The sequence below is a fragment of the Ornithorhynchus anatinus genome, chromosome 14 (genome assembly GCF_004115215.2).
Source record: "Ornithorhynchus anatinus isolate Pmale09 chromosome 14, mOrnAna1.pri.v4, whole genome shotgun sequence".
In the NCBI taxonomy this organism is placed as follows: Eukaryota; Metazoa; Chordata; class Mammalia; order Monotremata; family Ornithorhynchidae; genus Ornithorhynchus; species Ornithorhynchus anatinus.
Window position 1 is genome coordinate 43,951,310 of NC_041741.1, and position 27,459 is coordinate 43,978,768.

The 27,459-nt window shown below is 48.3% G+C and overlaps 1 protein-coding gene across 3 annotated transcripts in view; it reads right to left on the bottom strand.

Annotated features, from left to right (window-relative positions):
- Positions 1-62: 62 nt before the first annotated feature.
- PVALB (parvalbumin) overlaps positions 63-27,459 on the bottom strand; it is a 31,558-nt gene continuing 4,161 nt past the window's right edge. The window contains exons 1-5 of one of the 3 annotated variants that reach the window (XM_029079362.2): positions 26,605-26,711; positions 25,971-26,038; positions 23,821-23,953; positions 22,094-22,203; positions 63-231 (exon numbers count right to left, since the gene is read on the bottom strand). In XM_029079362.2, coding sequence (XP_028935195.1) covers positions 206-231; positions 22,094-22,203; positions 23,821-23,953; positions 25,971-26,031 — 330 coding nt within the window. In that variant the 5' untranslated portion in view covers positions 26,032-26,038; positions 26,605-26,711 and the 3' untranslated portion in view covers positions 63-205. Of the gene's footprint in view, positions 232-10,912; positions 11,140-22,093; positions 22,204-23,820; positions 23,954-25,970; positions 26,039-26,604; positions 26,712-27,459 lie in introns of those variants that run through there. The other 2 variants (XM_029079360.2, XM_029079361.2) reach the window with 2 other exon arrangements.

The window sequence follows — 27,459 nt, forward strand, 5'->3', positions numbered from 1 at the left end:
AGTATTTAATAGCCCCGCAAGATGAGAGGCACCATATCTTATTTTTCCCTAAACAATTTAAGGCATTCTGGGTTAATGCAGTTGTGAGAGGTTTGGGTTGGGGTTTTTTTTTATTATTATTGTGACTGGTGGAACAATCTGTTTCTGACCAGAGACTGTCACAGTGCTTTCCGTCTTCTTTTCTCTCCAGTCCTCTCTTCTCGCATTATCCGGTGGTTTCCTTTCCCCAGCCTGCATGAAACATAAGATAAACTAGGCTGTACTAGATCACACTGATGTTCCACTTGCCCGGTATTCCGTCTCCTAGAGGGGCATCAAAGCTTCCTGGGATGACTACCTTTCTCAGATCCATTTTCACCACCCTTCCACCAAATAGAGCACTGTACAGATATTGTTGATGAATCTTAGCCCTTCTTGAGCCTTCCATCTTTCTGACTTTCCCCCCTAACAACTTCCTGTTGCATCTAAAGATGTATAATCTATTAGATAGAGAAGTGTTTCCTCTGTCTTGAACCTGCCCCCTTTAATCTTCAGTGGCTATTCCCTATCCCTTGGGCAAGCGGGATATTATAAGCAACAATTTTGTGCTCATCTTCTGTCCCCTCAGTTCATACTTCCTACCCACTACTGTGTTCTTTCCTCATTCCTTGCAGAGAAGCAGGGTGGCCTCGTGGAAAGAGCACTGGCCTGGGAGTCAGAGGAGCTGGGTCCTAATCCAGGCTCCGCCACTTGTCTGCTGTGTGAACTTGGGCAAGGCCCTTCACTTCTCCATGCCTCAGTTTCCTTATTTGTGAAATGGGAATTATAATAATAATAATGTTGGTATTTGTTAAGCGCTTACTATGTGCCGAGCACTGTTCTAAGCGCTGGGGTAGATACAGGGTAATCAGGTTGTCCCACGTGAGGCTCACAGTTAATCCCCATTTTACAGATGAGGTAACTGAAGCACAGAGAAGTTAAGTGACTTGCCCACAGTCACACAGCTGACAAGTGGCAGAGCCGGGATTTGAACTCTTGACCTCTGACTCCCAAGCCTATGCTCTTTCCACATTGAGCCACGCTGCTTCTCCAGATGAATTAAATACCTGTTCTCCCTCCTAAAACTGGGAGGGCCATGTTGGACAGGTGTCCTACCTGCTTATCATCTATCTTCCCACAGTGCTTAGTACAGCGTTTGACAGATAGTAAGCACTTAACAAATTCCACAATTATTATTCTTTTTCCTTCCCCTTCTTAGTCTTGTCCCTCTCACCTGTCAACTTCTCCTCTGACTCTCCAATTCTTTTCTCCTCTTTCCACAGTCCATCTTCTCTTCCGCTGCTACGCCTCTTCTCCCCCCTCAACCCGCCCCCAAACCTTCTCATTCCTCCCACGGGCTTCTCTTTCTGAGCTACTTCCTCCTTTCCTTCTGTGATTCAACTTCTCTCCCTGTCTCTTTTCAGTCCTCCCCTCCCAATCATCCTCTCACCCTGCAAAGAATCGGAAATGACACTTTGGCCACCCTTGGGTCACTTACAGGCCCAGTTTCCAGGCTGGAAGGCAGGAGCTAAGTGTAAAACCTGTCTCATCCAGAAACTGACTGCAGGATTCTCAGGAGACCCAAACTGGGGAGGGGGAGGGGGGCAGGGGGCGGGATTCTTTATGGGATTCATTCATTCATTCAATAGTATTTATTGAGCACTTACTATGTGCAGAGCACTGTACCAAACACTTGGAACGTATAATTCGGCATCAGATAGAGACAATCCCTGTCCAATGACGGGGTCTAATCCTCCTTCGATTCCTCAATATTAATAATAGCGGTATCTGTCGAGTGCTTATTCTATGCTGACACTGGGCTAAGTGCTGGGATGGCCTAGTGGAAAGAGCACAGGCCTGTGAGTCAGAAGGACCCGGGTTCCAATCCCGTTTCCACCACTCGTTTGCTGCGTGACCTTGGGCAAATCACTTCACTTCTCTGTACCTCAGTTTTCTGTAAAACGAGGATTCAAATCTTGTTCTCTCTCCTACTTAGACTGCGAGTCCCACGTGGGACAGGGAGATGCAGTTAATACGGCAGTCATAGTAACCAAGGGAAAAACCAGAGACTCCTTCTGACTTTCAGGCCTGTGCTCTATCCACTAGGCCACACTGCTGACCCTGGTCAGAGGCCTTATGACCTTGGTGGTCCCTGGAAGTAGTTCAAATTTGCGTAGCGATTGTCAGAACCCAGGCTCGCCGGGGGTGTCAGGTGCTTTTCTAAGGTCTAAGAAGAGAACAGAGAAGCCTTGATTTGCCTCTCTGCCTTTCCCCTAGTGCCGTCATGCCGCAATTTGGTCTGAAGCCACATTGTAATTCAGGGAGTGTATGGTTGAACCGTACTCTTCAATAGCCTGCATTTCTTTTCCAGCAGCGGTACTGCATTTTGGTTTGACGCCACCCCGTGATCCAGAGAGAGCACGGTGAACGGTATTCTTTGGTGGTCTGTCTAGAAAGGATTCTGGCAAAGATTTGGGTGGCAGTGAAAAGCGGTGAGATTACCTGATATTTTTCACCCCGTCGGCTCAAAAAGTAGACAAGCCTTCCCACTCCCACCTTAAAAAAAATCCTTATGTTGAGGTCGGTGAAAACTGAACAGCAAGGAAGTAGAAAGAAGAGGTAGCTTGTAGTTGTGGGTAAGTGCTAATTTGCACGGCTGCTTTCAGGTGACGTCCCTCTTTTCCTGGTCACCCAATCATTCAACCATTCATTCAATCGTATTTTTTGAACGCTTACTGTGTGCAGAGCACTGTACTGAGTGGTTGGGAGAGTACAATATAACAGATACATTGCCAGCCCGCAAGGAGCTTACAGTCTAGAGGGGGAGACAGATATTAATATAAATAAATAAAATTACAGATATTAGCATTATAATAATGATTAATAATTATGATATTTGTTAAGGGCCTACTATGCGCCAAGCACTGTTCTAAGCCCTGGGGTAGATACAGGGCAATCGGGTTGTCCCACGTAGGGCTCACGGTCTTAACCCCCATTTTAGAGCCGAGATAACTGAGGCCCAGAGAAGTAAAGTGACTTACTCAAGGTCACACGGCAGACTAGCGGATTAGAACCCACGTCCTCTGACTCCCAAGCCCGTGCTCTTGCCGCTGGGTCACGCTGCTTCTTAAATGCTGTGGGGCTGAAGGAGGGGTGGATAAAGGGAACAGAGCAGGGTGACGCAGAAGGGAATGTGATTCTGGGGACAGTGAACCGTTAACAATTCTTCTCACACCAGAGCAATACCCTCGCTGCCTCAGGGAGGGGAGAGGCAGGGAGCTGGGCGTGAGAGAGATGGGGAAGGAGGGATGGGTTTTAACGTTTGCTCCCATTGACGCTCCAGCCGGGGAGCGGGGAGGATATCTCTCCTCACAGTGACAAAAGCAGCAAGCATATTCGATGCAATTCCCAACCAGTGACAGCTGCAATTCTTCAAATGCAGAACTAGTTTTAATCAGACCCAATAGGGGTCCATTTGTCACGCTCACCATAAAACTTTCCCGTTCTCTTTAGTTTAGTCTCCCCAGGAAGCATTTTGTATTAAGCGGAATAAAGACAGATGGAGGTAAGCTCACCAAGCCAAAACTTAGGGAAGCAGCACGGCCTAGTGGAAGGACCACAGGCCTTGGAGTCGGAGGACCTATTTCTAATCCCTGCTCCGCCGACTGTTTGCTGCGTGAGCTAGGGTAACTCACTTGACTTCTCTGTGCCTCAGTTTCCTCCACTGTAAAAGGGGGGTGTGATACCTGCTCTCCCTCCTGCTTAGACTGTGAGCCCTACACAGGACAGGGACTGTGTCCGACCTAATTAGTCTGTACCTACCCCGGTGCTTAGAATGGCGTTTGACACATAGTAGGTGCTTAACAAATACCATAAAAAACCAAAACCCAAAGTCTGAAGACTGGTTTTGGGCTTTGGGTGGGCAAGCATGGAACCAGGGATTGAGCACAGGCTCTCCACCCCGTTCATGAAAACCTCAAGATCGGGAAAACAGCACGGCCTAGTGGATAGAGCACGGGGCCGGGAGTCAGAAAGGGCTGGGTTCTAAACTCGGCTCTACTGCTTATCTGCCGTGTGACCTTGGGCAGTGACTTCACTTCTCCGTGCCTCAGTTACCTCATCTTTTTTACTGTATTTCTGAAGCACTTACTCTCTGTCAGTCGCTGCACTAAGCACCGGGGAAGGCACAAGTCGATCGGGTTGGACACAGTCCACATCCCCCGTGGGGATCACAATTTTAATCTCCATTTTACACATGAGAGAACTGAGGCCCAGAGAAGTGAAGTGACTGGCCCAAGGTTACACAGCAGACAAGTGACAGAGCCGGGACCAGAACCCAGGTCTTCTGACTCCCAGGCCCTTGCTTTATCCATTAGGTTATGCTGCTTCCACCGTTCCTAATGTCTGCAAGATTCTGCTTTGTGGCGGGAAGAGATGAATTGTTCTCGGACACAGTCTTCTCTCTGTTAATTCAGGTGTTCCTATCGACACCTGACCTGGGTTCCGATCCCTGCTCCACCACTTGGCTGCCGTGTGACCTCAGGCAAGTCCCTTCGCTTCTCTGGGCCTCAGTTCCCTCATCTGTAAAATGGTGATTAAGATCGTGAGCCCCATGTGGGCTGTGGGCTGCGTCCACCCAGATTAGCTTGAATCTACCCCGGCGCTTAGTACGGTGCCTGGCACATAGTAAGCGCTTAACAGATACTGTAAAAGAAAAGAAGAAGAAAGAAAGTTCTGGAGCAAGCGTGGTGGGGCTGAACATTCTGCAAAACGTTCATGATGCTACTACGCTTTTCAGCCTACCATTCTAACCGGTGCAAAGTCACGTGTGTATCACCCATATCTCAGTGGTGGGTATCCATGAGATGCCCTGGGCCACCCCGATCCTACGGTGGACACGACTGGTGTAATTAAGCATCAAGAACTCGAGTCTATTCTTCTAAATGCTTGTATTTTATGAGACTGCATTTCATGTGACTGGTTTATTAATATAACTGTTAGTTTTTATGGCTTAAAATCTTTTTTTTTGTTTTGCAGGGGGTGGTTTTCTTGGTTTATGAAGTAAGATGCAAATCTCATTGCAGGTCCATTAGCAAGGAGGCATAGTTGATGCGGTTCTAAGCAGCGTGGCCTAGCGGAGAGAGCACGGGCCTGGGAATCAGAAGGACCTGAGTTCTAAACCCAGCCTCGCCACTTGTCTGCTGTACGACCTTGGGCAAGTCACTTAACTTCTGTGTGCCTCAGTTGCCTCATCTGTCAAATGGGGCTTAAGACTGTGAGCCCCCTATGAGACGTGGATTGTCTTCAACCTAATTAACTTGTATCTCCCCCAGCACTCAGAACAGTGTCTGGCATATAGTAAGAACTTAACAAATAATGCAAAAAAAAAAATAAAACAAAAAAACCTTTATTGACTGAAGTGGATGGAATGTTTCACCCTTGGTAGGATGTTGCACTCTCTGGCCTGCCACATGAGGTCAGCCGCAGGTGAGAGAAGCGCTATCCGGAGAAGCTTGCCATTGGCTTCTCTATTTTAAACCGTTTCGATTTACTTAACTTCAATTATTTAAAGTAGAACAAATCATTTCTCTATAGCTGCCTGCCAGGCACTCTCACGACCCACTCCAGTCCTTTCGCAAGAGAAACATTGACTTTTAGGAGGGTAAATTCCACTCCTCCACTCCAATGGCTGCCCATCCATCTCCGCTTCGAGCTTTCAAGGCACTCGATCTGCTCTCTAGCTCCTTCGACTGTGTTCCCCTCCCTCTTCCATCTCTCCTCCTCCTGAGCTAGTGTCTGGATCACCATCCCGGCGTCTTTTTCTTTTTAATGGTATTTGTTAAGCGCTTACTACGTGCCAGGCTCAGTACTATGCACTGGAGGAGATACGAGATAATCAGGTTGGAGACAGTTCACGTCCCACATGGGGCCTCACGGTCTTAATCCCCATTTTACAGATGAGGTCACTGAGGCCCAGAGAAGTGAAGTGACTTACCCAAGTTCACCCAGCAGACAAGTGGCGGAGCCGGGATGAGAACCCAGGTCCTCTGACTCCCAGACCTTGGCTCTCTCCACCGGGCCATGCTGCATCTGCTTGCTCTTTCGAAATTCTGGTCCAGGTTTGGTGACTGTGAAATACCTTCTTCATTTAGTCCTCCTTTTTGATGCTGCTCGCTGCAGCAACAGAAATGGGTAAAGTGTGAAATCCTATCTCTGACCTGTCCTTGAAGAAGCTAAGTTTGAAGAGGTGCAAAGTGATTCTCAGAGGATTTACTACAACCTTGCAGGTCGCTTCCCCAACTTTAGCGGCCTTCCAGAAATTTTTCGGGGCAGCAAAATGCTCCTCATCTGTATCAGTGAGGATATATCCAAAGGTAATGATATTACAAAAATAATGATGTTTGTTAAGCACTTACTACATGCAGGGCACTGTACTAAGCGGTTGGGTAAATACAATCATTTCAGACACACAGTTCCTTTCCCTGAGTTAGGAGTACATGGTCCAGTAAGATACTTGGTATTTTGTTAAGTGCTTACTATGTGCCGAGCACTGTTCTAAGCGCTGGGGTAGGCACAAGGGAATCAGGTTGTCCCACGTGGGGCTCACGGTCTTAATCCCCATTTTACAGATGAGGTAACAGGCACTGAGAAGTTAAGTGACTTGCCCAAAGTCACACAGCTGACAAATGGCCGAGCTGGAATTTGAACCCATGACCTCTGACTCCAAAGCCTATGCTCTTTCCACTCAGGCCTGGGGGTAAGAAAACCTGGGTTCTAATGCTGGCTCCATCGCTTGTCTGCTGTGTGGCCTTGGGCAAGTCACTTCTCTGTGCCTCAGTTTCCTCCTTGTAAAATGGGGAATAAGACCAGGAGCCCCATGTGGGACATGGACTGTGTCCAACCTGATTAGCTTGTGTCTACTATGGGCTTGGCACATAGTAAGCGCTTGATATAAAACACTATATTTACTAAAAATAAAAATAATGACCAGGTTTTGTGCTTCGGAACAGCTCGAAATATGTCCTGTGAGTTACATATGAGCAGCAGGGTGGCCTAGACTACGGGCCAGAAGGCCTGTGTTTCAATCCATCTGAGTCACTGGTCAAATGCTATTTGTTAAGCGCTTACTATATACCAAGCATTGTACTAAGAATAAGTTTATCAAGTTGGATACAGTCTTTGTCCCACACAGGGCTCACAACCTTAATCCTCATTTTCCAGTTGAGGAAACTGAGGTCCAGAGAAGCGAAATGACTTGCCCAAGTTCACACAACAGACAAGTGACAGAACTGGGATTATAACCTTGAGCAAGATCCTTCTTTTTCAGTCCATTATGAGACCTACCTCACAATGCTTGGCCACTCCCTGTTGACTTTCTCTGCCTGGAGGTGAATTTCTTTGTGAGAGCTAGAGAAGCAATTCAGTCACTTCTGAGCAGAACAAATGCCATCCTCACACATCTGAAAATACCTGTTCACTTGTTTTGATGTGCATATATCTATAATTCTATTTATTTAAATTGATGCCCGTTTACTTGTTTTGATGTCTGTCTCTCCCCTTCAAGACTGTAAGCCCCGTGTGGGCAGGGATTGTCTCTTTATTGCTGAACTGTACTTTCCAAGTGCTTAATATAGTGCTCTGCACACAGTAAGCGCTCAATAAATACGATTGGATGAATGAATGAAAAATAGCTAGGTTCAGAGAAGTCAAGTGGGGCAAGACTGAAAGAGTTGGAGAAAATGTAACTGAATCTGAGAAGAATTTCAAAAGTTTTAGATGCTACCATATTCTCCCAAGCCCTGATGGAACCACTCATCACCATAATAGTAATGATGGTATTTGTTAAGCGCTAACTATGTGCCGAGCACTGTTCTAAGTGCTGAGGTAGATAGAGGGTAATCAGGTCGCCCCACGTGAGGCTCACAGTCTTAATCCCCATTTTACGGATGAGGTAATTGAGGCACAGAGAAGTGAAGCGACTTGCCTATATAAGGTCACATAGCGGACCAGTGGCAGAGCCAGAATTAGAACCCAGCTCCTCTGTCTCCTAATAATGTTGGTATTTGTTAAGCGCTTACTATGTGCCGAGCACTGTTCTAAGCGCTGGGGTAGACATAGGGGAATCAGGTTGTCCCACGTGGGGCTCACAGTCTTCATCCCCATTTTACAGATGAGGGAACTGAGGCACAGAGAAGTTAAGTGACTTGCCCACAGTCACACAGCCGACAAGTGGCAGAGCTGGGATTCGAACTCATGAGCCCTGACTCCAAAGCCCGTGCTCTTTCCACTGAGCCACGCTGCTTCTCCTAGGCCCATTCTCACGCAGCTGATATCAATAACTTTTATTGAGTGCTTATCGTGCACTGAGAGTACAATGAATGCAGCACCTTCTGGGCAGGGGAGGGGTTATAAGAATCCAAGAGATTAGTTCTACTCTGGGATCATTTTATTTAGAGAAAATAGTTGGATGACTTCAGTGAGAGCCTGGGGCAACAAAGAGCAAACAATTCTACAGCGGAGGGAACCTGAAGGAAAACCTGTCTAATCTCCACTTCTGAGACATCGGTCACTTCTAAAGTCAGTGACAGGCTAATAACTGGAACATGATGTCAAAGAACAAAGGACAAAATTGAAACAATCGCTAAAATATCCTTTTATTCTTGCCTCAAAGCAACTATGTACTGGGGCATGGTAAAAATAATTTTTAATGGCCTGTAAATATAGGGATCAAACTTTGAGTTAAAAATATAAGTGAAAAGCAGCATGGCCTAGTGCCTAGAGCACGGGCCTGGGTGGGAGAAAGACCTGGGTTCTAATCCCGGCTCTGCTTCTTGTCTGCTGTGTGACCTTGGGCAAGCAACTTCACTTCTCAGTGCCTCAGTTCCCTCACCTGTAAAATGGGGATTAAGATTGTGAGCCTCATGTGGGATATGGACTATGTCCAATCTGAGTAACGTGCCTCTATCCCAAGGCTTAGTACAGTGTCTGGATCATACCAAACGCTTAACAAATACCATTCAGAAAATTCTTTGCTTTAATCCATTAATTTGCTCCTGGAGTTCCTCTGGGGTTGTGGCCTAGTTGTTAGAACCCGGGCCTGGAAGTCATAATGTTATAGGGTCTAATCTCAGCTTTGTCACTTTTCATTCAATTCATTCAATAGTATTTATTGAGCGCTTACTATGTGCAGAGCACTGTACTGAGCGCTTGGAATGAACAAGTCGGCAACAGATAGAGACGGTCCCTGCCGTCTGACGGGCTTACGGTCTAATCGGGGGAGACGGACAGACGAGAACGATGGCAATAAATAGAGTCAAGGGGAAGAACATCTCGTAAAAACAATGGCAACTAAATAGAATCGAGGCGATGTACATTTCATTAACAAAATAAATAGGGTAATGGAAATGTGCTGTGTGACGTTGAGTAAGTCATTTCACTTCTCCATGCCTCAGTTAACTCACCTGTAAAATCGGGATTGAGACTATGAGCCTGATGTGGGACAGGAAATGCGCCCAACCTGATTTTCTTCTATCCACTCTAGTGCTTAGTATAGTGCTTGGCACCCAGTTCATATTTAACAAATACCACAATTATTATTATTATCATTAGAAGGGAACAAATTTCCTTGTTTTCAGTTTTAGAGGTGGCGGCTTGGAACTGAAGGGAATCCTCTAAACTGTAAACGCTTAACAAATACCTTAAAAACAAAACTGTAAGCTTGTGGTGGGCAGGGAACATGTTTACCACCTATGGTTCCCTGTATGCTCCCAAGCATTCAGTGCAGTGCTCTGCACACAGAAAGCGCTCAATAAATACGATCGATTGGTTCAACTGATTGATTGAAAGCTGTAACATGGGAGCGTTTACTGTACTCAGAGCACCGTACTAAGCTCTTGGAAGAGTACGGAGCTGATAGACATGTGAGCCTCCCACAGTGAGCCTCCAGTCTAGAGGGGAAACAGATATTAATATAAATAAATAAAATTACGGATACATATGTAGGTGCTAAGGATGAGGAAACAGAGGCACGGAGAAGTGAAGTGACCTGCCCAAGGTCACGCAGCAGGCAAGTCTGGAGCCGGGACTAGAACCTGGGTCTCCTGATCGCCTTCCATCCTGTGCGTTTTCCACTAGGCCACATTGATTTTCCGTTATCCCAGTTAACCGATGAGAAAATCTCTCGTTTTCCTCTTCTCGCACTCCCTTCTGTGTCGCCTTGGCACTTTAATTGCGGTCTTTGTTCACCCCTCCCTCAGCCCCACAGCACTTCCATACATATCCGTAATTTGTTTATTTATATTAATGTCTGCCTCCAGCTCTTGACTCTAAGCTCGTCGTGGGGAGGGAACGTGTCTACCAACTCTTTGTACCGTATTCTCCCAAGTGCTTAGTACGGTGCTCTGTGCACAGTAAATACTCAGTAAATACCATTGATTGATCATCTTGTAGAGTTGTTTGTTTATGGTATTTGTTAAGCTCTTCCTATAAATCAGGCACTGTAGAAGTGCTGAAGTAGATACCAGCCAGTCAGGCTGGACACGGTCCTTGTCCCACATGGGGCTCACAGCTTTAACCCCCATTTTACAGATGAGATAACTGAGGCCCAGAAGAGTTGAGTGACTTGCCCAAGGTCACACAGCAGACATGTAGCAGGATTAGAACTCAGGCCCTCTGACTCCCAGGTCTGTGCTCTTTCAATAAATGCCATTGATTGATTGAATCCACACAATCTAATGGTACCTTCCATCTCACCCAGACAAATTATGCAGATGATTCCCAGAAAGGGTGGAGGGGAGGGGGCCGGAAAATGGTATCAAAGAATACGAAGGAGAAGGCAAAGATTTCCCCTCCCTCCCCGACTTCCCCCAAATCTAAGCCAAGACATTAATCAGAGTGCAGATCCAGGTTGTGGTGACCTTTATTATTGTAACGACATCTTCCAGAATGAGGATAGAGTTACAGGGCTGCAGGGAATAGGGTCGGAGTAAAAAATAACATAAATAAATAGAACAGAAACCAAGGCGGTCAGCGGGAGATGGTTGGAATTAGGCATAGAGAGGCAGGTGGAGGGTCTGGGTTGGTCAGAGCCTTTTTATGATTCAGCCACCAGGGTTGTGAATTCTGGAAGACAAGGGGAAAACAGGAAAAAGCAAGACAAGGTAAATGAAAGGGGAGATAAATTCCCAGCAGGGCAGTTTGACCATCTCGGTAACGTCCTGAGTCGGCCAGCTCCAAGGATTGCCCCCACCCAGCTCTGTTCCCCTCAGCCCCTACTAGGGGTAAGAAGGTTTTGTGGAGGAGCGAGAGTAAGGTTTTGCGTGTGACCGGCTGCTTCCCAGACCCCAGATCTCATTAGGTGGCCGGTCTTCACCCCTGCTTTCCAAGGCCTCCTTCTCCCCGTGACCCTCTTAACCCAGGGAGGATGAAGAGGAGAGCGAGCTTCAAAGCACAGTTAAAGTCACATCTCCACGAGGTCTTCCCTGATTAAGCTCTCTTTTCCCCGGCTCACTCTCCCCTCTGCGTCGTCTGTGCACTTCCATCCGTGACGTTTGAACATGTTGATATTTGCTCCATCCCCAACCCCACAACACTTTGGGACACATTTTTAGTTTCTTATTATGAATGGTTTATTCCTATTAATGTCAATCTCCCCCTCTGGAATATAAGCTTATTATGGGCGGGGAACATGTCTTCTAATTCTCTTCTATTGTATTCTACCAAGTGTTTAGAACAGTGCTCTGCACAGACTAAGTGCTCAACAAATATCATTGATTGATTGATTGATTGAGCTCCAGAATTCCACTCTAGAATGATTCTTAATTCAGGAGAGGAGGCATGAGGAGGGCATCAGGAAGGATGGTCCAAGGAACCGATGTCCAGAGAAAAAGCCGGACACCGGGACATAGTTCTTGGGTTCTAATCCCACCTCTTCCACTTGTCAGCTATGTAACCTTGGGCAAGTCACTCCATTTCTCTGTGCCTTAGTTAGCTCATGTGTAAAATGGAGATGGAGACTATGAGCTCCACTTGGGACAGGGACTGTGTCCAGCCTGTTTGGTTGCTATCCAACCCAGCGCTCAAGACAGTGCCTGGCACATAGTAAGCCTTAACAAATACCATAATTATTATTATTATCCCCGGCAGTCCAGACCTAATCCCTTGTCCAAATCCTGAGACATACCTGGTCCAAGACCCATTGTCTCACAGGGGAGAATCACGTGGGGTCAAATAGTAAAAGAGTCCGATCCCACCAGTTCTTAACCAACCAGTGAGCAAAATTTGCTCCTACCCTTAGCCTTTCATTAATCGATCAATCAGTGGTATATGTTGAGAACTTACTATAATAATAATTGTGGTATTTGTTTAGCATTTACTATGTGCTAGGCACTGAACTAAGCAGTGGGGTGGATACAAGCAAATCGGGTTAGACACAGTCCCTGTACCACGTGGGGCTCACAGTGTCAATCTTCGTTTTACAGATGAGGGAATTGGGGCACAGAGAAGTGAAGTGACTTGCTCGGGGGCACACAGCAGATACGTGGTGGAGCAGGGAATAGAACCCATGACCTTCTGATTCCCAGGCCCACGCTTTATCCAATACTCCATGAGTGCTTGGGAGAGTACCATACAACAGAATTAGCAGATACATGTCCTGCCTATAACAAGCTTACCAATTGCTCAGCACCTTCAGAGCCTCGGTCTCCATCTATCCATTCATTCGTTCATTTGATCATATTTACTGAGCGCTCACTGAGGGCAAAGCACTGTATTAAGCCCTTGGGAGAGTACATAATAATAATAATAATGTTGGGATTTGTTAAGCGCTTACTCTGTGCCAAGCACTGTTCTAAGCGCTGGGGTAGACACAGGGGAATCAGGTTGTCCCACGTGGGGCTCACAGTCTTCATCCCCATTTTACAGATGAGGTAACTGAGGCACCGAGAAGTTTAGTGACTTGCCCAAAGTCACACAGCTGACAAGGGGCCGAGCCGGGATTCGAACCCATGACCTCTGACTCCCAAGCCCCTGTTCTTTCCACTGAGCCACCCTGCTTCTCATTATAACAATAAACTGACACATTCCCTGCCCACAGACGAGTTTACGGTCTAGTAGCGCTGAGTGCTTAGTGCAGTTCTCAACGCACGTAGGAGCTGCAATAAACTGTCCGACAGGTTGTCTTCAACTTAAAGTAAGAAAGCCAACCGGCCACTCCTGCCAGACCATAAGCTCCTGGTGGGTAGGGAACATGTCTACCAACTCTGTTCCATTGCACTCTCCCAAATGCTTAGTACAGTGCTCCACCCACAGTAAGCACTCAATAAATGCGATTGATTCAGTTGTCTATCAGGTGCCTTGATAGACCGACCTCCAGCGCTCACTCCATCTCCAAGCAAACCTGGAATCTTTTTCAGCTGACTCAGTGATCCAAGCCAGAAAAGCTGGCTGCTGGTTCTCTTCTCTTCCACCCTGCTGGTTCTTTCCGTGTCTGTCAGCAGCAAACATTTTTGAATGTGTTCGCTTGTTTTCTTACCCCTAATTTCTTGATTGAGTAATTCTCCTTCTGGGGAAGGATACGGAACACTGGACGTGTATATTTACATCTCAACGGCTCACTCTCCCGGCTTCTCTCCCTCCCTCCCTCCCTCTCCTTCTCCCTCTCTCTCCTTCTCCCTTTCCCTCTTGGCTCTCCCTCTCTGTCTCTCTGCCTGTCACCCTCTCGCCTTACCTCTCTCTTCCTCCCTCTCTCCTCCTCTCCCTCCTTTCTTTTCTTTCCTTGTCTCCCTTTCTCTCATTCCCTCTCTCTTCCTCCCTCCCTCTCACTTCTCGCACCTCCTCTCCCTCCTTCCCTTTCTCTCCCTATCTCCCTCTTTCTTACTCTCATTCCCTCTTTCCCTTCTCTCCCTGATTCTCCCCTTCCTTCCTTTTCTCCCTCCCCTAACACCCCTGGTTTCGAAAGAGTCACCCTTGAGTGCTCCACCTTATTAAACAAAAATTCCTACATCCGGCCAGGCAAACCCAAGAGGCATTGCTTCACTGGAGGAGAGCCAAGGGAGGCCAGCCAATATGATAAAAAGGATTAGGGGGCATAACCCTCAAATGGAGATTAAGGAGATTTAACAAGCTTGTTCTCCAAAAAAGATGACAAAAGATACGGCAATCAGCTCTAAGTACCGGAGAAGCGATAATGCAAAAGAAGGATGGGCTTCTCCTTGGTACCAGCTCCAGAAGCTGCAGACTCCCGCATCCGGCAAGAGTGAGCAACCTGGAGCACCTCCCTGGGCCAGTGCTCAGCTGGATGGAATGCAGTGCTGCTGTAGGGAAAAGAGGAAGGGAACCTTAGGAACCAGCCAAAGGGGAACCTTCAGCAGCTTCCTTCCTTTCCTTTCCTTCCTTTCTTTGTTTTTTTTAATGGCACTTGTTAAGAACTTACTACGTTCCAGGAGCTGTTCTAAGCGCTGGGGTAGATAGGAGGTGACGGGGTTGGATCCAGTCCAAGTCCCACATGGGGCTCACGGTCTTAATCCCGATTTTACAGATAAGGTTACTGAGGCACAGAAAATGGTAATACTGACTGTGGTATGTGTTAAGGGTTAATTAGGTATGCTCTCCCTTCTCAAATCTGACAGACAGTTACTGCCCACCCCCCCCTTCAAAACCTTATCAAAGATACATCTCCTCCAGGAGGCTTTCCCTGACTAAGCCCTCCCCCTTTCCACTTCTCCCGCTCCCTTCTGTGTCACCCTGACTTGCTCCCTTTGTTCTTCCCCCCTCCCGGACCCACGGCACTTATGTGTCTAACTGTAATTTATTTATATTAATGTCTGTCCCCCCTCCCTCTAGACTGTAAGCTCACTGAGGGCAGGGAATGTGTTTATTGTTGATTGTGCTCTCCCAAGTGCTCTGCACACAGTAAGCGCTCAATAACTATGACTGAATGGATGAATGAATACCAGGCACTATATTAAGCACTGGGGTAGATCAAAGCAAATCACTTGGACACAGTTCCTGTCCCAAGTGAGGCTCACGGTCATCATCCCCATTTTACAGATGAAGGAACTGAGGCCCAAAGAAGTGAAGTGACTTGTCCAAGGTCACGGAGCAGACGAGGAGCAGAGCTGGGATTAGAACCAGGCCCGTGCTCTTTCCATTAGGTCACACTGCCTCCTTCCTCTGCTTTAAACTCTCTAGCCAATTAGCCTAGGAGATCTTAAAACTACTATTGGGAGCATCTTCTTAAGACTGTCATCACCCAGTCAATAAAGGGGCAGGAGTGGGAGGAGGCAGGATGCCTGGGAAGAAACTCCCCTCCTCCCTTAGAACAGGAAATTGAAATTGGCCTAATTAAGATTGTGAGCCATGTACTGTCCCAGGACTGAGCACTCTGGGGACAGACAAATTTAGAAGTTATTGGCAGGTGAGAGACCTAGAAGTGATTGCCTGGTATATAAAAAAAAATGAAGGTAGCTATTGAAAAATTCTCTCTTTCCTCTCCTGATTAATGATTCCAATGAACATTATTTCCTTCTTTGTTTCCTAACAGCGAAAGATCTCACAGCAGCTGGCCAATAGGCTTCATTTTCCCATTTTAGACAGGAAAGCAAAGGCCGGAAAAGGGGAAATGACTTGCTCAAAGTCAGACGATAATAGTGATGGTATTAATTGTGGTGTTTGTTCAGCTCTCTGTGCTAAACACTAAGGTGGACTCCAGACTGTAAGCTCGTTGTGGACAGGGAACGTGTTTTTCAACTCCGTTATATTATACTCTCCCAAGTGCTTAGTACCGTGCTCAGCACACAGTAAAGACTCAATAAATACAATTGATTGATTGGGTAGTTACAAGATAATCAAACCGAACACAATCCCCACCCCACATGGGGCTTATAGTCTAGGGAGGAGGGAGAACAAGTATTGACTCTCCATTTTAAAGAAGAGGAAACTGAGGCACAGAGGCAACTGGCCCAAAGCCTCTCAGCAGGCAAGTGGTGGGGTTGGGTTTAGAACCCAGGCCTCGTGACCCCCAGGCCTGGGCTCTTTCTACTAGGCCTCGCTGCTTCTATGTCAAACAAAACAGGGACAGATTAGAAACCTAGATGGGTGGCTTCTAGTCCCAGAGAAATAAAATCCTGCTGGCTTTCATGACCTGGGACAAGAAGAGCCATTAGACTAATCAGGTGAGGGAAAATGGAAGGGGAAGGTGGATATCTTTTCCAACCCGTCCCTTCCTAGAATACAGTTCTTTTCAACAGCGGGTAGTTATATAACAAGGTCCTCCCACCTTCCCTTTCCTTAAATCTTATCTAGCGCACAGGCAGGCAGCGGTTGGTGAAAGTACACGGGGGAATATGAATGAGCAATCGGATGGGCCGTTAAACAATTTATAACTCTAACGTTTTAGCTCTGCCTTATTACTGGAACACCCCAAAGCCCAGGTTCTGCACATCGTCACAAACCCATATGAGGTTTCAAATCAATCCTGTTGATGATGGGGGTGGTGTGAGTGCAACCAAAGTGCGCGGCCAGAAGCAGCGTGGCCTAGTGGATAGAGCACGGACCGAGGGGAGTCAGAAGAACCTGCGTTTGAATTCCGGTTCCACCGCTTGCCTGCTGTGTGACCTGGAGCGAGTCATTTCACCTCTCTGTGCCCCAGTTCTCTCCTCTGTAAAATGGAGATTATAACTGTGAGCCCCAGGTGGGACGGGGACTGTGTCCAACCTGATTAGCTTGTATCTGCACCTAATAGATATAGTAGTACTTCGAGGTACTTAGTACAGTGCATGACGCATAGTCAACACTTAACAAATACCATTCAAAAAAAAAAAGGTGACTTTTCCAGGCTGCCTTCCTGCTCGGAGATGGTCTTCCAATTGCCAAGGGTCATTTTTTCCACCCTAAAGTTCCGTGGGTCCTGGGCAGGGGCACAGGCAGTCAGACTCTGGGTATTTGGGGACCAAAACCCAATGGACAGCTTGGCTGGTCCCTCTGGGTTGGAGTCTTTGGGTCAGTGACCAGGGGTTTTTTACTTGGGGTGTAGCGAAGCAGCAAGGGCAGGGAACGTGTCTGTTTATTGTTAATAATAATAATAATAATGTTAGTATTTGTTAAGCGCTTACTATGTGCCGAGCACTGTTCTAAGCGCTGGGGTAGACACAGGGGAATCAGGTTGTCCCACGTGGGGCTCACAGTCTTAATCCCCATTTTACAGATGAGGGAACTGAGGCACAGAGAAGTTAAGTGACTTGCCCACAGTCACACAGCCGACAAGTGGCAGAGCTGGGATTCGAACTCATGAGCCCCGACTCCAAAGCCCGTGCTCTTTCCACTGAGCCACGATTGTTGCATTATGCTCTCCCAAAAGCTTAACAGAGTGCTTTGCACACAGTAAGTGCTCAATAAATCTGACTGAACGAATGAACTTTGGGCAAGTCACCAACTTCTCTGGGCCTCAGCTTCTTCATCTGCAAAATGGGGAGAAGATACCAGCTCTACCACTCTCAGAATCAAAGACGGTTTCGGATCTGATAATTGCGGATCCTCCCCAGGGCTTAGCATGTAGTAAGCACTTAATACCCTGGCAAACTAAGACATCAGAGAATGTACTTTTCCTGCTCCTTCTCTTGGAACTCTTAAAAAATACTGGAACCTTTTTTTTTTTTAGAGGGTGAAAAAAAGCTCTCACTTGACCTCTGGTCTCCAGCCAGCTCACCCATCAGAGAAGCGCCCTCGAAGTACTACTGTACCAATGCCAAACCACCTCTCTTGACCTACTTAACTGAGGTGCAGAGCTTTGCAGGTGAATGTTAGTTGTTTAGAGAGGATAGAAGGTGACAGGGGGTGGTGGTGGGGGCGGTCTGTTGAGGGAATGGAGGAGGAGGAAGGGAAAAAAAGTGAGGGAAGAAAAGGGCAGGTTTTGAAAGTGAGGGAGAGGATGTAGGAGGGATGAGAAAAGGGAGGGAGAGGGAGAGAGAAAAAAAGGGGAAGAGAAGAGGAATGGAGAGGAAAGGTGGGAGGAGGGAGTAGAAAAGGGGGAAGGCAAGAAGGGTAGGAAGAGGTTGGAGAGCAAAAAATGAAGGAGCCAGGCTGGAGCTAAAACTCGGGAGACTGTCAGGGCCACTGAATAATAATAGTTATTAGTAATAACAATTAGTAAGTTCTTATTAAGTATCATAACAATAAAAATAATGGTATGGCTAATAATTGCAATTTCTTTTATGGTACTTGTTAAGCACTTTTTATGTGCCAAGCTCTATTCTAAACACTGGGGTAGATACAAGTTCCTGTCCCACATGGAGCTCCCAATCTAAGTAGGAAGGAGTAGGATTTAATCCCCATTTTACAGATGAGGGAACTGAGGCCCCGAGAAGTGAAGCAACTTGCCCAAGGTCACACAGCAGACACGTGAAGGAGCCAGGATTAAAACCCAGGTCCCCTACTCCCAGGCCTGTGCTCTTTCCACTAGGTCATGCTGCTTCTCACTGGGGATGGAACGGGTGGCCTGTACTTTCCCAAGCACTTAGTACAGTGCTCTGCACAAAGTAAGCGCTCAGTAAATATGATCGAATGAATGAATGGAGAAAGCTGGTTTAAGCGAGTCCGTGGGTAGCTCGTCCTCCATCCTTCAGGACTGCTCCGGGCAGACGAGCGGGGAAGGTTCAAGGATATCTGGTTCGTTCCCACCAGCCGCTTTGGAAGGCTGAATTTCAACCTGGTCGCTAAATGATTAATGAGTCTCAGCTTCAAAGTTTGAGTACAGAAGCCAGCAGAAGGGAGGGAGGCAAATTTGTTCATTAGCTAATCTCAGATTACTAAGGAGTTTTCCAACTCCCTTTTCCCAGAGAAGACCTTGTCCTCTGCCTTCGGAGCGGGGGCACACTGATGGAAAATGGAAACGAGACACGGTACGGAATGACGTGAGTTCAGGGCCCAGCACGGGGAATGGGATAGCACAGGGTCAGTGTGGGGGTCAGACAGGATCCAGAGGTCCAAGCCCCTCTGCCCATCTCCTGCCCAGTTGCTCAGGTTCATTCATTCAATCATATTTATTGAGCGCTTACTGTGTGCAGAGCACTGTGCCCGTGAAATGGGACTGGGGTAGGAGGGATGGAGATTGTCACCAACCCCAACAGGGCGAGAAGTTCCCTGCCTCCCTCTGCCTCTTTGTGGAGACAGGAATGGACTCTTCTTGCCATGGGGGTGATAGATTTATCACGTTCCTGAACCAATGCAGAGGCAGCGTGGCGGAGTGGAAAGAGCACCGGGCCTCAGAGTCAGAGGTCCCCGTTTGTAATTCTTGCTCTGCTCCTCGCCTGCGGATGACCTTGGGCAAGTCAGTTTCCTTCTCTGGGCCACTGGAAAACAGACATAAAATACCCATTCTCCCTCTTAAACTGCAGGCCCCAAGTGGGACAGGAACTGCATCAGACAGTGCTTAGAAAAGTGCTTAGCACATAGTAAGAGCTTAGCAAATAACACCATTCTTTTTCTCTGGGCCTCAGTTTCCTCATCTGTAAAATGGGGATTAAATACCTGTTCTCTCTCCCACTTAGACCGTGAGCCCGATGAGGGACAGCGATTGGGTCTGACCTGATTATCTTGTATCTATCTCAGTACTTAGTACAGCATTTAGCACGAAGTGCTTAACAAATAACATTACTATTGCTGTGTCTTCCAAAACCACTGCCTCCTCTACCTTCCACCTTTCATGCACTAACTCTTCCTTATTTGCCCTGGGGAAGAGGGAGCCTTCATCTAACCTGCCTTTAGCTGTAATAATAATAATAACAATAATGGTACTTGCTAAGCACTTATAATGTGTGTGCCAAGCACTGTACTAATCTCTGGGATGGATACAAGCAAATCCGGTTGAACACAGTCCCCTGTCCCACGTGGGGCTATAAGACTATAGAGGTGATGGCCAGTTATCCACAGATCAATAATAATAATGATACTTGTGGTATTTCTTAAGCACTTATTATGTACCAGGCAATGTATTAAATCCTGGCGTGGATACAAACAAACGGGGTTAGACATAGTGCCTGTCCCCCACGGGGCTCACAATCTCAATCCCCATTTTCCAGATGAGGTAACTGAGGCACAGAAAAGTGAAGTGACCCGCCCAAGGTTACCCAGCAGACAAGTGGTGGAGCCGGAATTAGAACCCATGACCTTCTGACTCCCAGGTCCGTGCTCTATCCACTACATCATGCTGCTTCTCTAAGATAAGATAAAGATAAAGATAAGATGACGACAAAGATAAAGGAGCAGATATTTCTTAGAGAGGACTGTCAAACCGTTAGGATGACCTTGCCACTGTTCCTGTGTCTTTGTCATTTCTGCCAATGGAAAGAGGGAAAGATCTTTGCTGGGGAGAGAGGAGTAGGGAGAGGAGTGAGAAACAGCACTGCCTAAAGGAGAGAGCCCCAAATTGGGAGTAAGAAGGACCTGGGTTCTAATCCTGGCTCCGCCACATGTCTGCTGTGTGACCGTGGGCAAATCAGTTAACTTCTCTGTGACTCAGATACTTCATCTATAAAATGGTGATGAAGACTGTGAGCTCTATGTGGGAACGGAACTGTGTCCAAACTGATAACCTTGTATCAGTCCCAGCAGTAGTACAGTACCTGGCACGTAATAGGGGTTGAACATATACCAGAAAAAAAAATGGCAGGGATGGAGAATAGTCCATGGGTGATTCCAAGTCTATGGCTTGGACAAATCACAAGGAAACCACTTCTAGTTTTGAAATTCCTAATCTTGTCTCCTCTTTCTTCTGTAACGCTGGAGAGAGGATGTCAGGATTTGGGAGGAACTAAGATGTCAAGCCCCTCTCAGGGTCACACCTGGAGAGTTCCCGGTACCCTAGCAGTCTCAACTACGGGAAGGAGAGTCAGGCAGAGGCATATCCATTCTATTCCTAGCTTGGGCAGTGGCTAGCGAGTGGAAGGCCATCTGCTACAAGTCAAAACTCCCTTGTGCTGGGCAGCAGCTGCAAGGGAGAAAATCGAGGTCAAAGACTCAAATTTAGTGCGTGGAAGGAGGCAATGGTAAACCACTTCCATATTTTGACCAAGAAAGCTATGTATACGCCACCAGAACGATTGCAGATGGAAGTGGGGCGTTCTGGGAGAGATGTGTCCATGGTGTCAGTGTGGGTTGGAGACGACTCCACGGCATAAGACAAGACAAGATGTCAAGCTCAGTAATTTTCACTGAAGCAAAAAAAACAACAACTGGTTTCCGATGTTTTTGGGTGAGCAAGAACTTGATTATAAGAGTTATAAGTCTCTTCTAGTCTCTAAGTTTCTTGTTGGGAGGGATTCTATCTTCCAACTCTATTGGTATTGTGCTTTCCCAAGAGCTCCGTACAATGCTCTGCCCACAGTAAGTGCTAAACAAATACCATTGATTTGATTGATTGATTGATTATGAAGTTGGTGGAATGACATGATATTGGACAAATTTTCATTTCATTAGCTTTTTAGGAAACGCGGGGAAGGGCAGAATTTAGTTTCTCTCTCTAAAGTGAACAAAAGTATCCAGGCTCTGGGGTTTAAATTCAGAGATACACTGCCAACTCAGGTTCTGTCTCCAGTTCTTTAGCATCTCAGTTCTCCCTAAGCCTTGTAAACTCTCTTAGCCAGTCTCTCTGACCTCTTCTAGACTTGATTTTCCCCTTGCTGATACTCAACTCTGCTCTTTTCATTCCTTTTGGCAAAGGCACAGCACACACTGGCCCCATCTAGAATCTATTCATTCATTCAATCATATTTATTGAGCACTCTCTGTGTTCAGAACACTGTACTAAGCGCTTGGAAGAGTACAAGAGGAAAACAAAGAGACACATTCCCTGCCCACAATGAGCTTAAGGGCCAAAGGGGGACACAGACATTAATAGAAATAAATAAATGACGGATATGGACATAAGTGCTGAGGGGAGGGAGCGGGGATGACTAAAAGGAGCAAGTCAGGGCGATGCAAGGAGCAAGTCAGGGAGATGCAGAAGGGAGTGGGAGAAGAGGAAAGGAAGGTTTCTATTTTCAGTCTCCGGGAATCCCAGTCACTCTCAGCCACAACCTACCTTCGACACCAATTTTGCCATCCCCATCCTTATCTCCAGCAGCCAGGAGTGTCTTGGTTTCTTTATCGGACAGGTCTCTGCCATCCTCGATAAAGCCCTTCAGGACGAATCTAGAGAACAGAATGGGAAAATAGTGAGTTGGACTCAAGCGAAGGTCACCTTGGATAGGATCCCATGGATGGCAAACCAGCCTACACTTAAAACAATCTCTCCCACAGAGCTGGTGGAATGTGGGGCAGCCCACTGACTCCCTGAATTATCCACTCCCCAGTCCCCGAGGGAATCCATTTCAGGAGACTCAGTCAGTCAGTATTTATTTTTTTTTTAATAGTATTCGATATGTGCTTACAGTGTGCCGGGCACAGTACTAAGCACTGGGATAGGAACAAGCGAATCGGGTTAAACGTAGTCTCTGTCTCACAGAGGGCTCACATTCTTAATCCCCATTTTCCGGATGAGATAACTGAGGACTGGAGGAAGTGAAGTGACTTGCCCAAGGTCACACAGAAGATAGTGGCAGAACCAGGATTAAAAACTAGGTTCTCTGACTCCCAGGCCCCTGATCTATCTACTAACAATTATATATCTATTTATCTACTAGGTCATGCTGCTTCTCTAAGTAGTGCTTACCATGGGCAGAGTGCTGCTGTAAGCACTTGGGAGAATACAAGAGGGTTGGTAATAATAATAATAATTATTATAATGGTATTTGTTAAGCACATACTATGTACCAGGCACTGTACTAAACACTGGGGTGGATACAAGCAAATCGGGTGGGACACAGTCCCTGTCCCCGGTGGGGCTCCCAGTCTCAATCCCCATTTTACAGCTGAGGTAACTGAGGCACAGAGAAAGAAGTGACTTGCCCAAGGTCACACAGCTGACATGTGGTGGAGTTGGGATTAGAACCCCTGACCTTCTGATTCTTAGACCCACGTTCTATCCACTCTACTGCTTCCCGTGTTGTGGTAGATACGATCGCTCCCCTTGAGGAACTTACAGTCTAGTGGAGGAGGTGTGTGTGTGAGTGTGTGTGTGTGTGTGTGTGTGTGTGTGTAGTGGACAGAGGTTAGAAAAGGTGCCATTTAGACGCATGAGCCGGGAACCATGGTGCTACACGAGAGACAGGCGTGGCTTTTCAGAAGGCAAAATGATTATTAAGTAGAAACTGCACATTCAAAGTGTAGTATTACATTACATTTGTACTGTAACCATATCACCTAACCTGGTTAGTGTTGCTTCCTTTAAATGATTTTTATACTCCTGGAGCTCACAGCTGGAAGACTGGAAGCATTTGTCTTCTGGCACGGGGGTGTGTACTACCTAGTCACGCACTAATTCTTTTCAGTCAAATGTGCAGATGGAAATAAGCTGGAGACACTCCTCATCGCACCTCCAACTTTCAAGGAGAAACTTCCTCTCTTCTCCCAGACCTCACCTCAACTCTCCCTCCCCACACCCTCTCTCTCTCTTTATGTATGTATATATATATATATATATGCACTTAGGGAGAGAGAGATATTTCCATCCGCTTCCATCTTCCCCCTCCTTTCTCCCTTTCCATTTCCTGCCCTTCTCCCACTCCTCTCCCCTTCCAACTCTTTCCTCTCCCCTTTCCCATCTCTTCCCCTTCCATTTTCAAACCCTTTCCCTCCCCCCTCCCTCTTTCATCTCCTCCCTATCCTCCTCCCCTCCCCAGCCCTTCCAGAACTCTGGCCTTGGCTTACTTCAGTTCATCCTCCTCAATGAAGCCGCTCTTGTCTTTATCCAGGATGTGAAACACCTTCTGCACCTCATCTTTGCTCTTTTTCTTCAATCCCACCAGCTCGAAAAACTTCTTGTGATTGAAGGATTCGGCGGCTGCGGGAAGTGGGGGAAGGGGTGACGATAAGAGGATGGGGGGGGGCGGTTAACGTGTTGGGCAGCGTGTCGGAAATCTGTCTTGGTGGGGCTGCAGCCAGTAGGGACCTCCCCGCTTAGGAAGAACCACCAAGGCGACCCTTTCCCCAAGAGTCCCTGCAGGCATTTTCTGCAAGAGATGTAGGGATGGTGTTCCCCTAATAACCATCCCTCTGGGTGAGGCCAGGGAAACACTGGGAAAGAGTGAGCAAATGACTCTCTCAAGGTCACCCTGCACAGGAGGAGGCTGCCAGTTGCGGCAGTGGGTGGTAGTTTCCCCGTCACAAGGTTAAAATGTGCCAAAATGGGTTGAGAATAAAGGTGAAAATGGGTTACGGGCGGCGAGGGAGAGAAAAAGTGGGTATGCACGTGCCTGTATGTCCACGTTCCACGTGTGTGTGTGTGTAAGAGACTGTGTGCATGTGTGTGAGTGAGTAGGGGGTGTCAAGTTGCCCCAGTGTCCCCCCTCCCTCCGTTCCGGGACGTTTGGAAAGGTCATCCCTATCCTGCCCCCCCTTCATTCATTCACTTCATTCAATCGCATTTATTGAGCGCTTACGGTGTGCAGAGCACTATATGAATCGCTTGGAAAAATACACTACAGCAACGAAGAGAGACAATCCCTGCCCACACAGGCTCACAGTCTGGTGGGTCGGGGGGAGAGAGACATCAATCCAAGTAAACAGATATCTATATAACTAAATAAACGGACAGATCTATACATAAGCGCCGTGAGGCTGGGAGAGGGGGGCAGAGCAAAGGGAGCAAGTCAGGGAGTGGGAGATGAGGAAAAGCGGGGCATAGTCTGGGAAGGCCTTGGAGGAGATGTGCCTTCAGTGGAGCTTTGAAGCAGGGGAGAAGACCCCAGTGAAGGGTCTCTGGGGGTTGAGGAGTCAGTGGGGACAGTGAGGAAGAGACTCCTGCCTGTCCTGTCCCGCCGATCTGGAGGTCAGCTGCAATGGGACATTTCTGGTCACTTGTGTCCGGGGAAGTTTCTGGTGCCCCCCTTGCAGCGCCTTCACCCCCCCAGGAGGTCTCATCTGTGGGGTCCCCTCTCCCTCTTACCTGCAGGCTCCCCTCTCCCCTTCCCTCTCCAAACTGAGGGGCCCCGAACGGCCCCAAAGAGGTGGATGCGGGGGGCTGCCGGGGAGAGGAGAAGGAGGGGGCTGCAGGGGGCTGGGGTTGGGAAGGGTGATGGAGGGGACATAGACGATAGGTCTGGGGACAAGGAAGGGGGTGGGGCTGGGGTTGGGAGGGGTGATGGGGAGAGATAGATGATGGGTCTGAGGAAAAGGAAGGGGGATGGGGAAGGGGAGAGGGGGGTGATGAGGCTGGAGGAAGGGAGAGAATGGGGGATGGGACTGGGGGAAAGACCGAGGAGGCTGGGACTGGGCAATAATAATAATTATGGCATTTCTTAAGTGCTTACTCTATGCCAAGCACTGTTCTAAGCGCTGGGGTAGATACAAGTTAGTCAGGTTGTCCCACGTGGGGCTCACAGCCTTAACCCCCCTTTTCCAGATGAGATCGCAGAGGACCAGAGAACAGAAGTGGCTTGCCCAAGGTCACCCAGCAGACAAGTGGCGTAGCTGGGATTAGAACCCGCGTCCTCTGTCTCCCCAAGCCCGGGCTCTTTCCACTGAGCCACCCAGCTTCTCCGATGGAGAAGGGGGGGGGGTGATGGGGTTGGGGGGAAAAGAAAGAGGAGGTTGGGTCTGGGGGTAGCAAGGGGGGATGGAGAAGGGGAGGGGGGGTGATGGGGCTGGGGGTGAGAGAGAGGAGGTTGGGGCTGGAGATGGGGAGGGAGGATGGGGAAGGGGAGGGGAGATGGGGCAGGGGGAAAAGAGAGAGGAGGTTGGGGCTGGGGGTGGGGCAGGAGGATGGGGATGGGGAAAAGAGAGAGGAGGATGGGGGTGGGGAGGGAGGATAGCGATGGGGAAGGGGAGAAGAGCGTGATGGGGCTGAGGTGGGAGCTCACCTGAAAAGGCCCCCACAGCCTTCTTGATGTCATCGGCGCTGAGCAAGTCTGTCATAGCCATCCTGCAACTGTTAGATGGGGCGGGCAAGTGCGAAAAGATTAAAAAGTGCTTTTCTCATCGTTTCTGCTCATATGACCGGCGCTGCAGTGCCCGGGCCGGGGAGGCTGGCCCCGGGCCAGGGGCCGCTCCGACCGGCACCGGACAGGGACCGGACCGGGACGGGATCGGGACGGGACCCAGCCGGACCCGGGACCCCACCGTCCCAAACTCCGCGCCCCCCGCAGCTGCTCCAGGACCGGACGCCGGGGGTTTGGTCAAGGGCGAGCAGGGGAGGTGGGGAGGGGGGCTGAGATAAGTGCAGGGTCCATCCCTTCCCACTCTCTCCGGCTGCGAGGGGGACATGCAGGAAAGACCCCCCCCCCCAAATCCCTGCACCCCTTCTGCCCATTCCCCCCATCCCTACTCCTGCCCCTCCTCATCTCTCCACTTGCCCTCCTTCCTCCCTTCCTTCCTCCCTCCCTCGTTCCCTTCCTTCCTTCTTTCTCTTCTTCCTTCCTTCCTTCAGTCTTTCTTTCCTCCCTCCCTCCCTCCCTCCCTCCCTCCCTTCCTTCCCGGGCCAGCGCCTTAACTTGCCTCGACGCCCGGTCGGCGGATCCGTCCTTAATGCAAATTTATGCCGCAGAATATTAACGCTGATGCCGCAAAACTTGACCCGGGACAGAGGAGAAAGGATAAGATGAGGGGAGGGGCAGGGGGCGGGGGGAGAGAGATGGGAGAGGAGGGAGGGGGGAGGGACCAAGGGATGAAGAGAGGGAGGGGAGGGGGGAGGGGGGAGAGGTGTGCACCGGGACGGCCAACTGGCCCAGAGACGGAGTTTTCATCAGCTTTTCACAAAATGAAATTTTGTAAAAAAAAAAATAAAAGGTGACATTCCTCTCCCCACCCACCCCCGGTCTCTCCTCTGTATTGGTTCCCGGGCTGGTTTCTGGTGACTTCTATCGGGTAGAGAATAGAGGGACTATTCCAGGGAGACCCTCTTTCTCACCCCCCACCCCACTCTTCCCTCCCCCTGAGAGCCCACCTGACAGGTTAGAAGTTGGGGGGGGTGGGGGGGGCTCACCACCTCTGCCATAGTACAGTGCCTGGCACATAGTAAGACTCAACAAATACCGTTATTATTATTATCTCCAGGACCCGGTGTCAGACCAACTCCTAGGTGAGCCTAATAATAGCCGTGGTATTCGTAAGTGCTCCTTTTTATATCCGACAATGACTCTCCCCACCTTCAAAGCTTTACTGAAGGCAAATCTCCACCAAGAGGTCTTCCCTGACTAAGCCCTCTTCCTCTTTTCCCACTCCCTTCTGGATCACCCTGACTCGCTCCCTTTATTCACCCCCCTCCCACGCCAGCCCTCAGCAGTTATGTATAAACATATCTGTAATTTATTTATTTTTATTAATGTCCGTCTCCCCCTCTTGACTGTATGT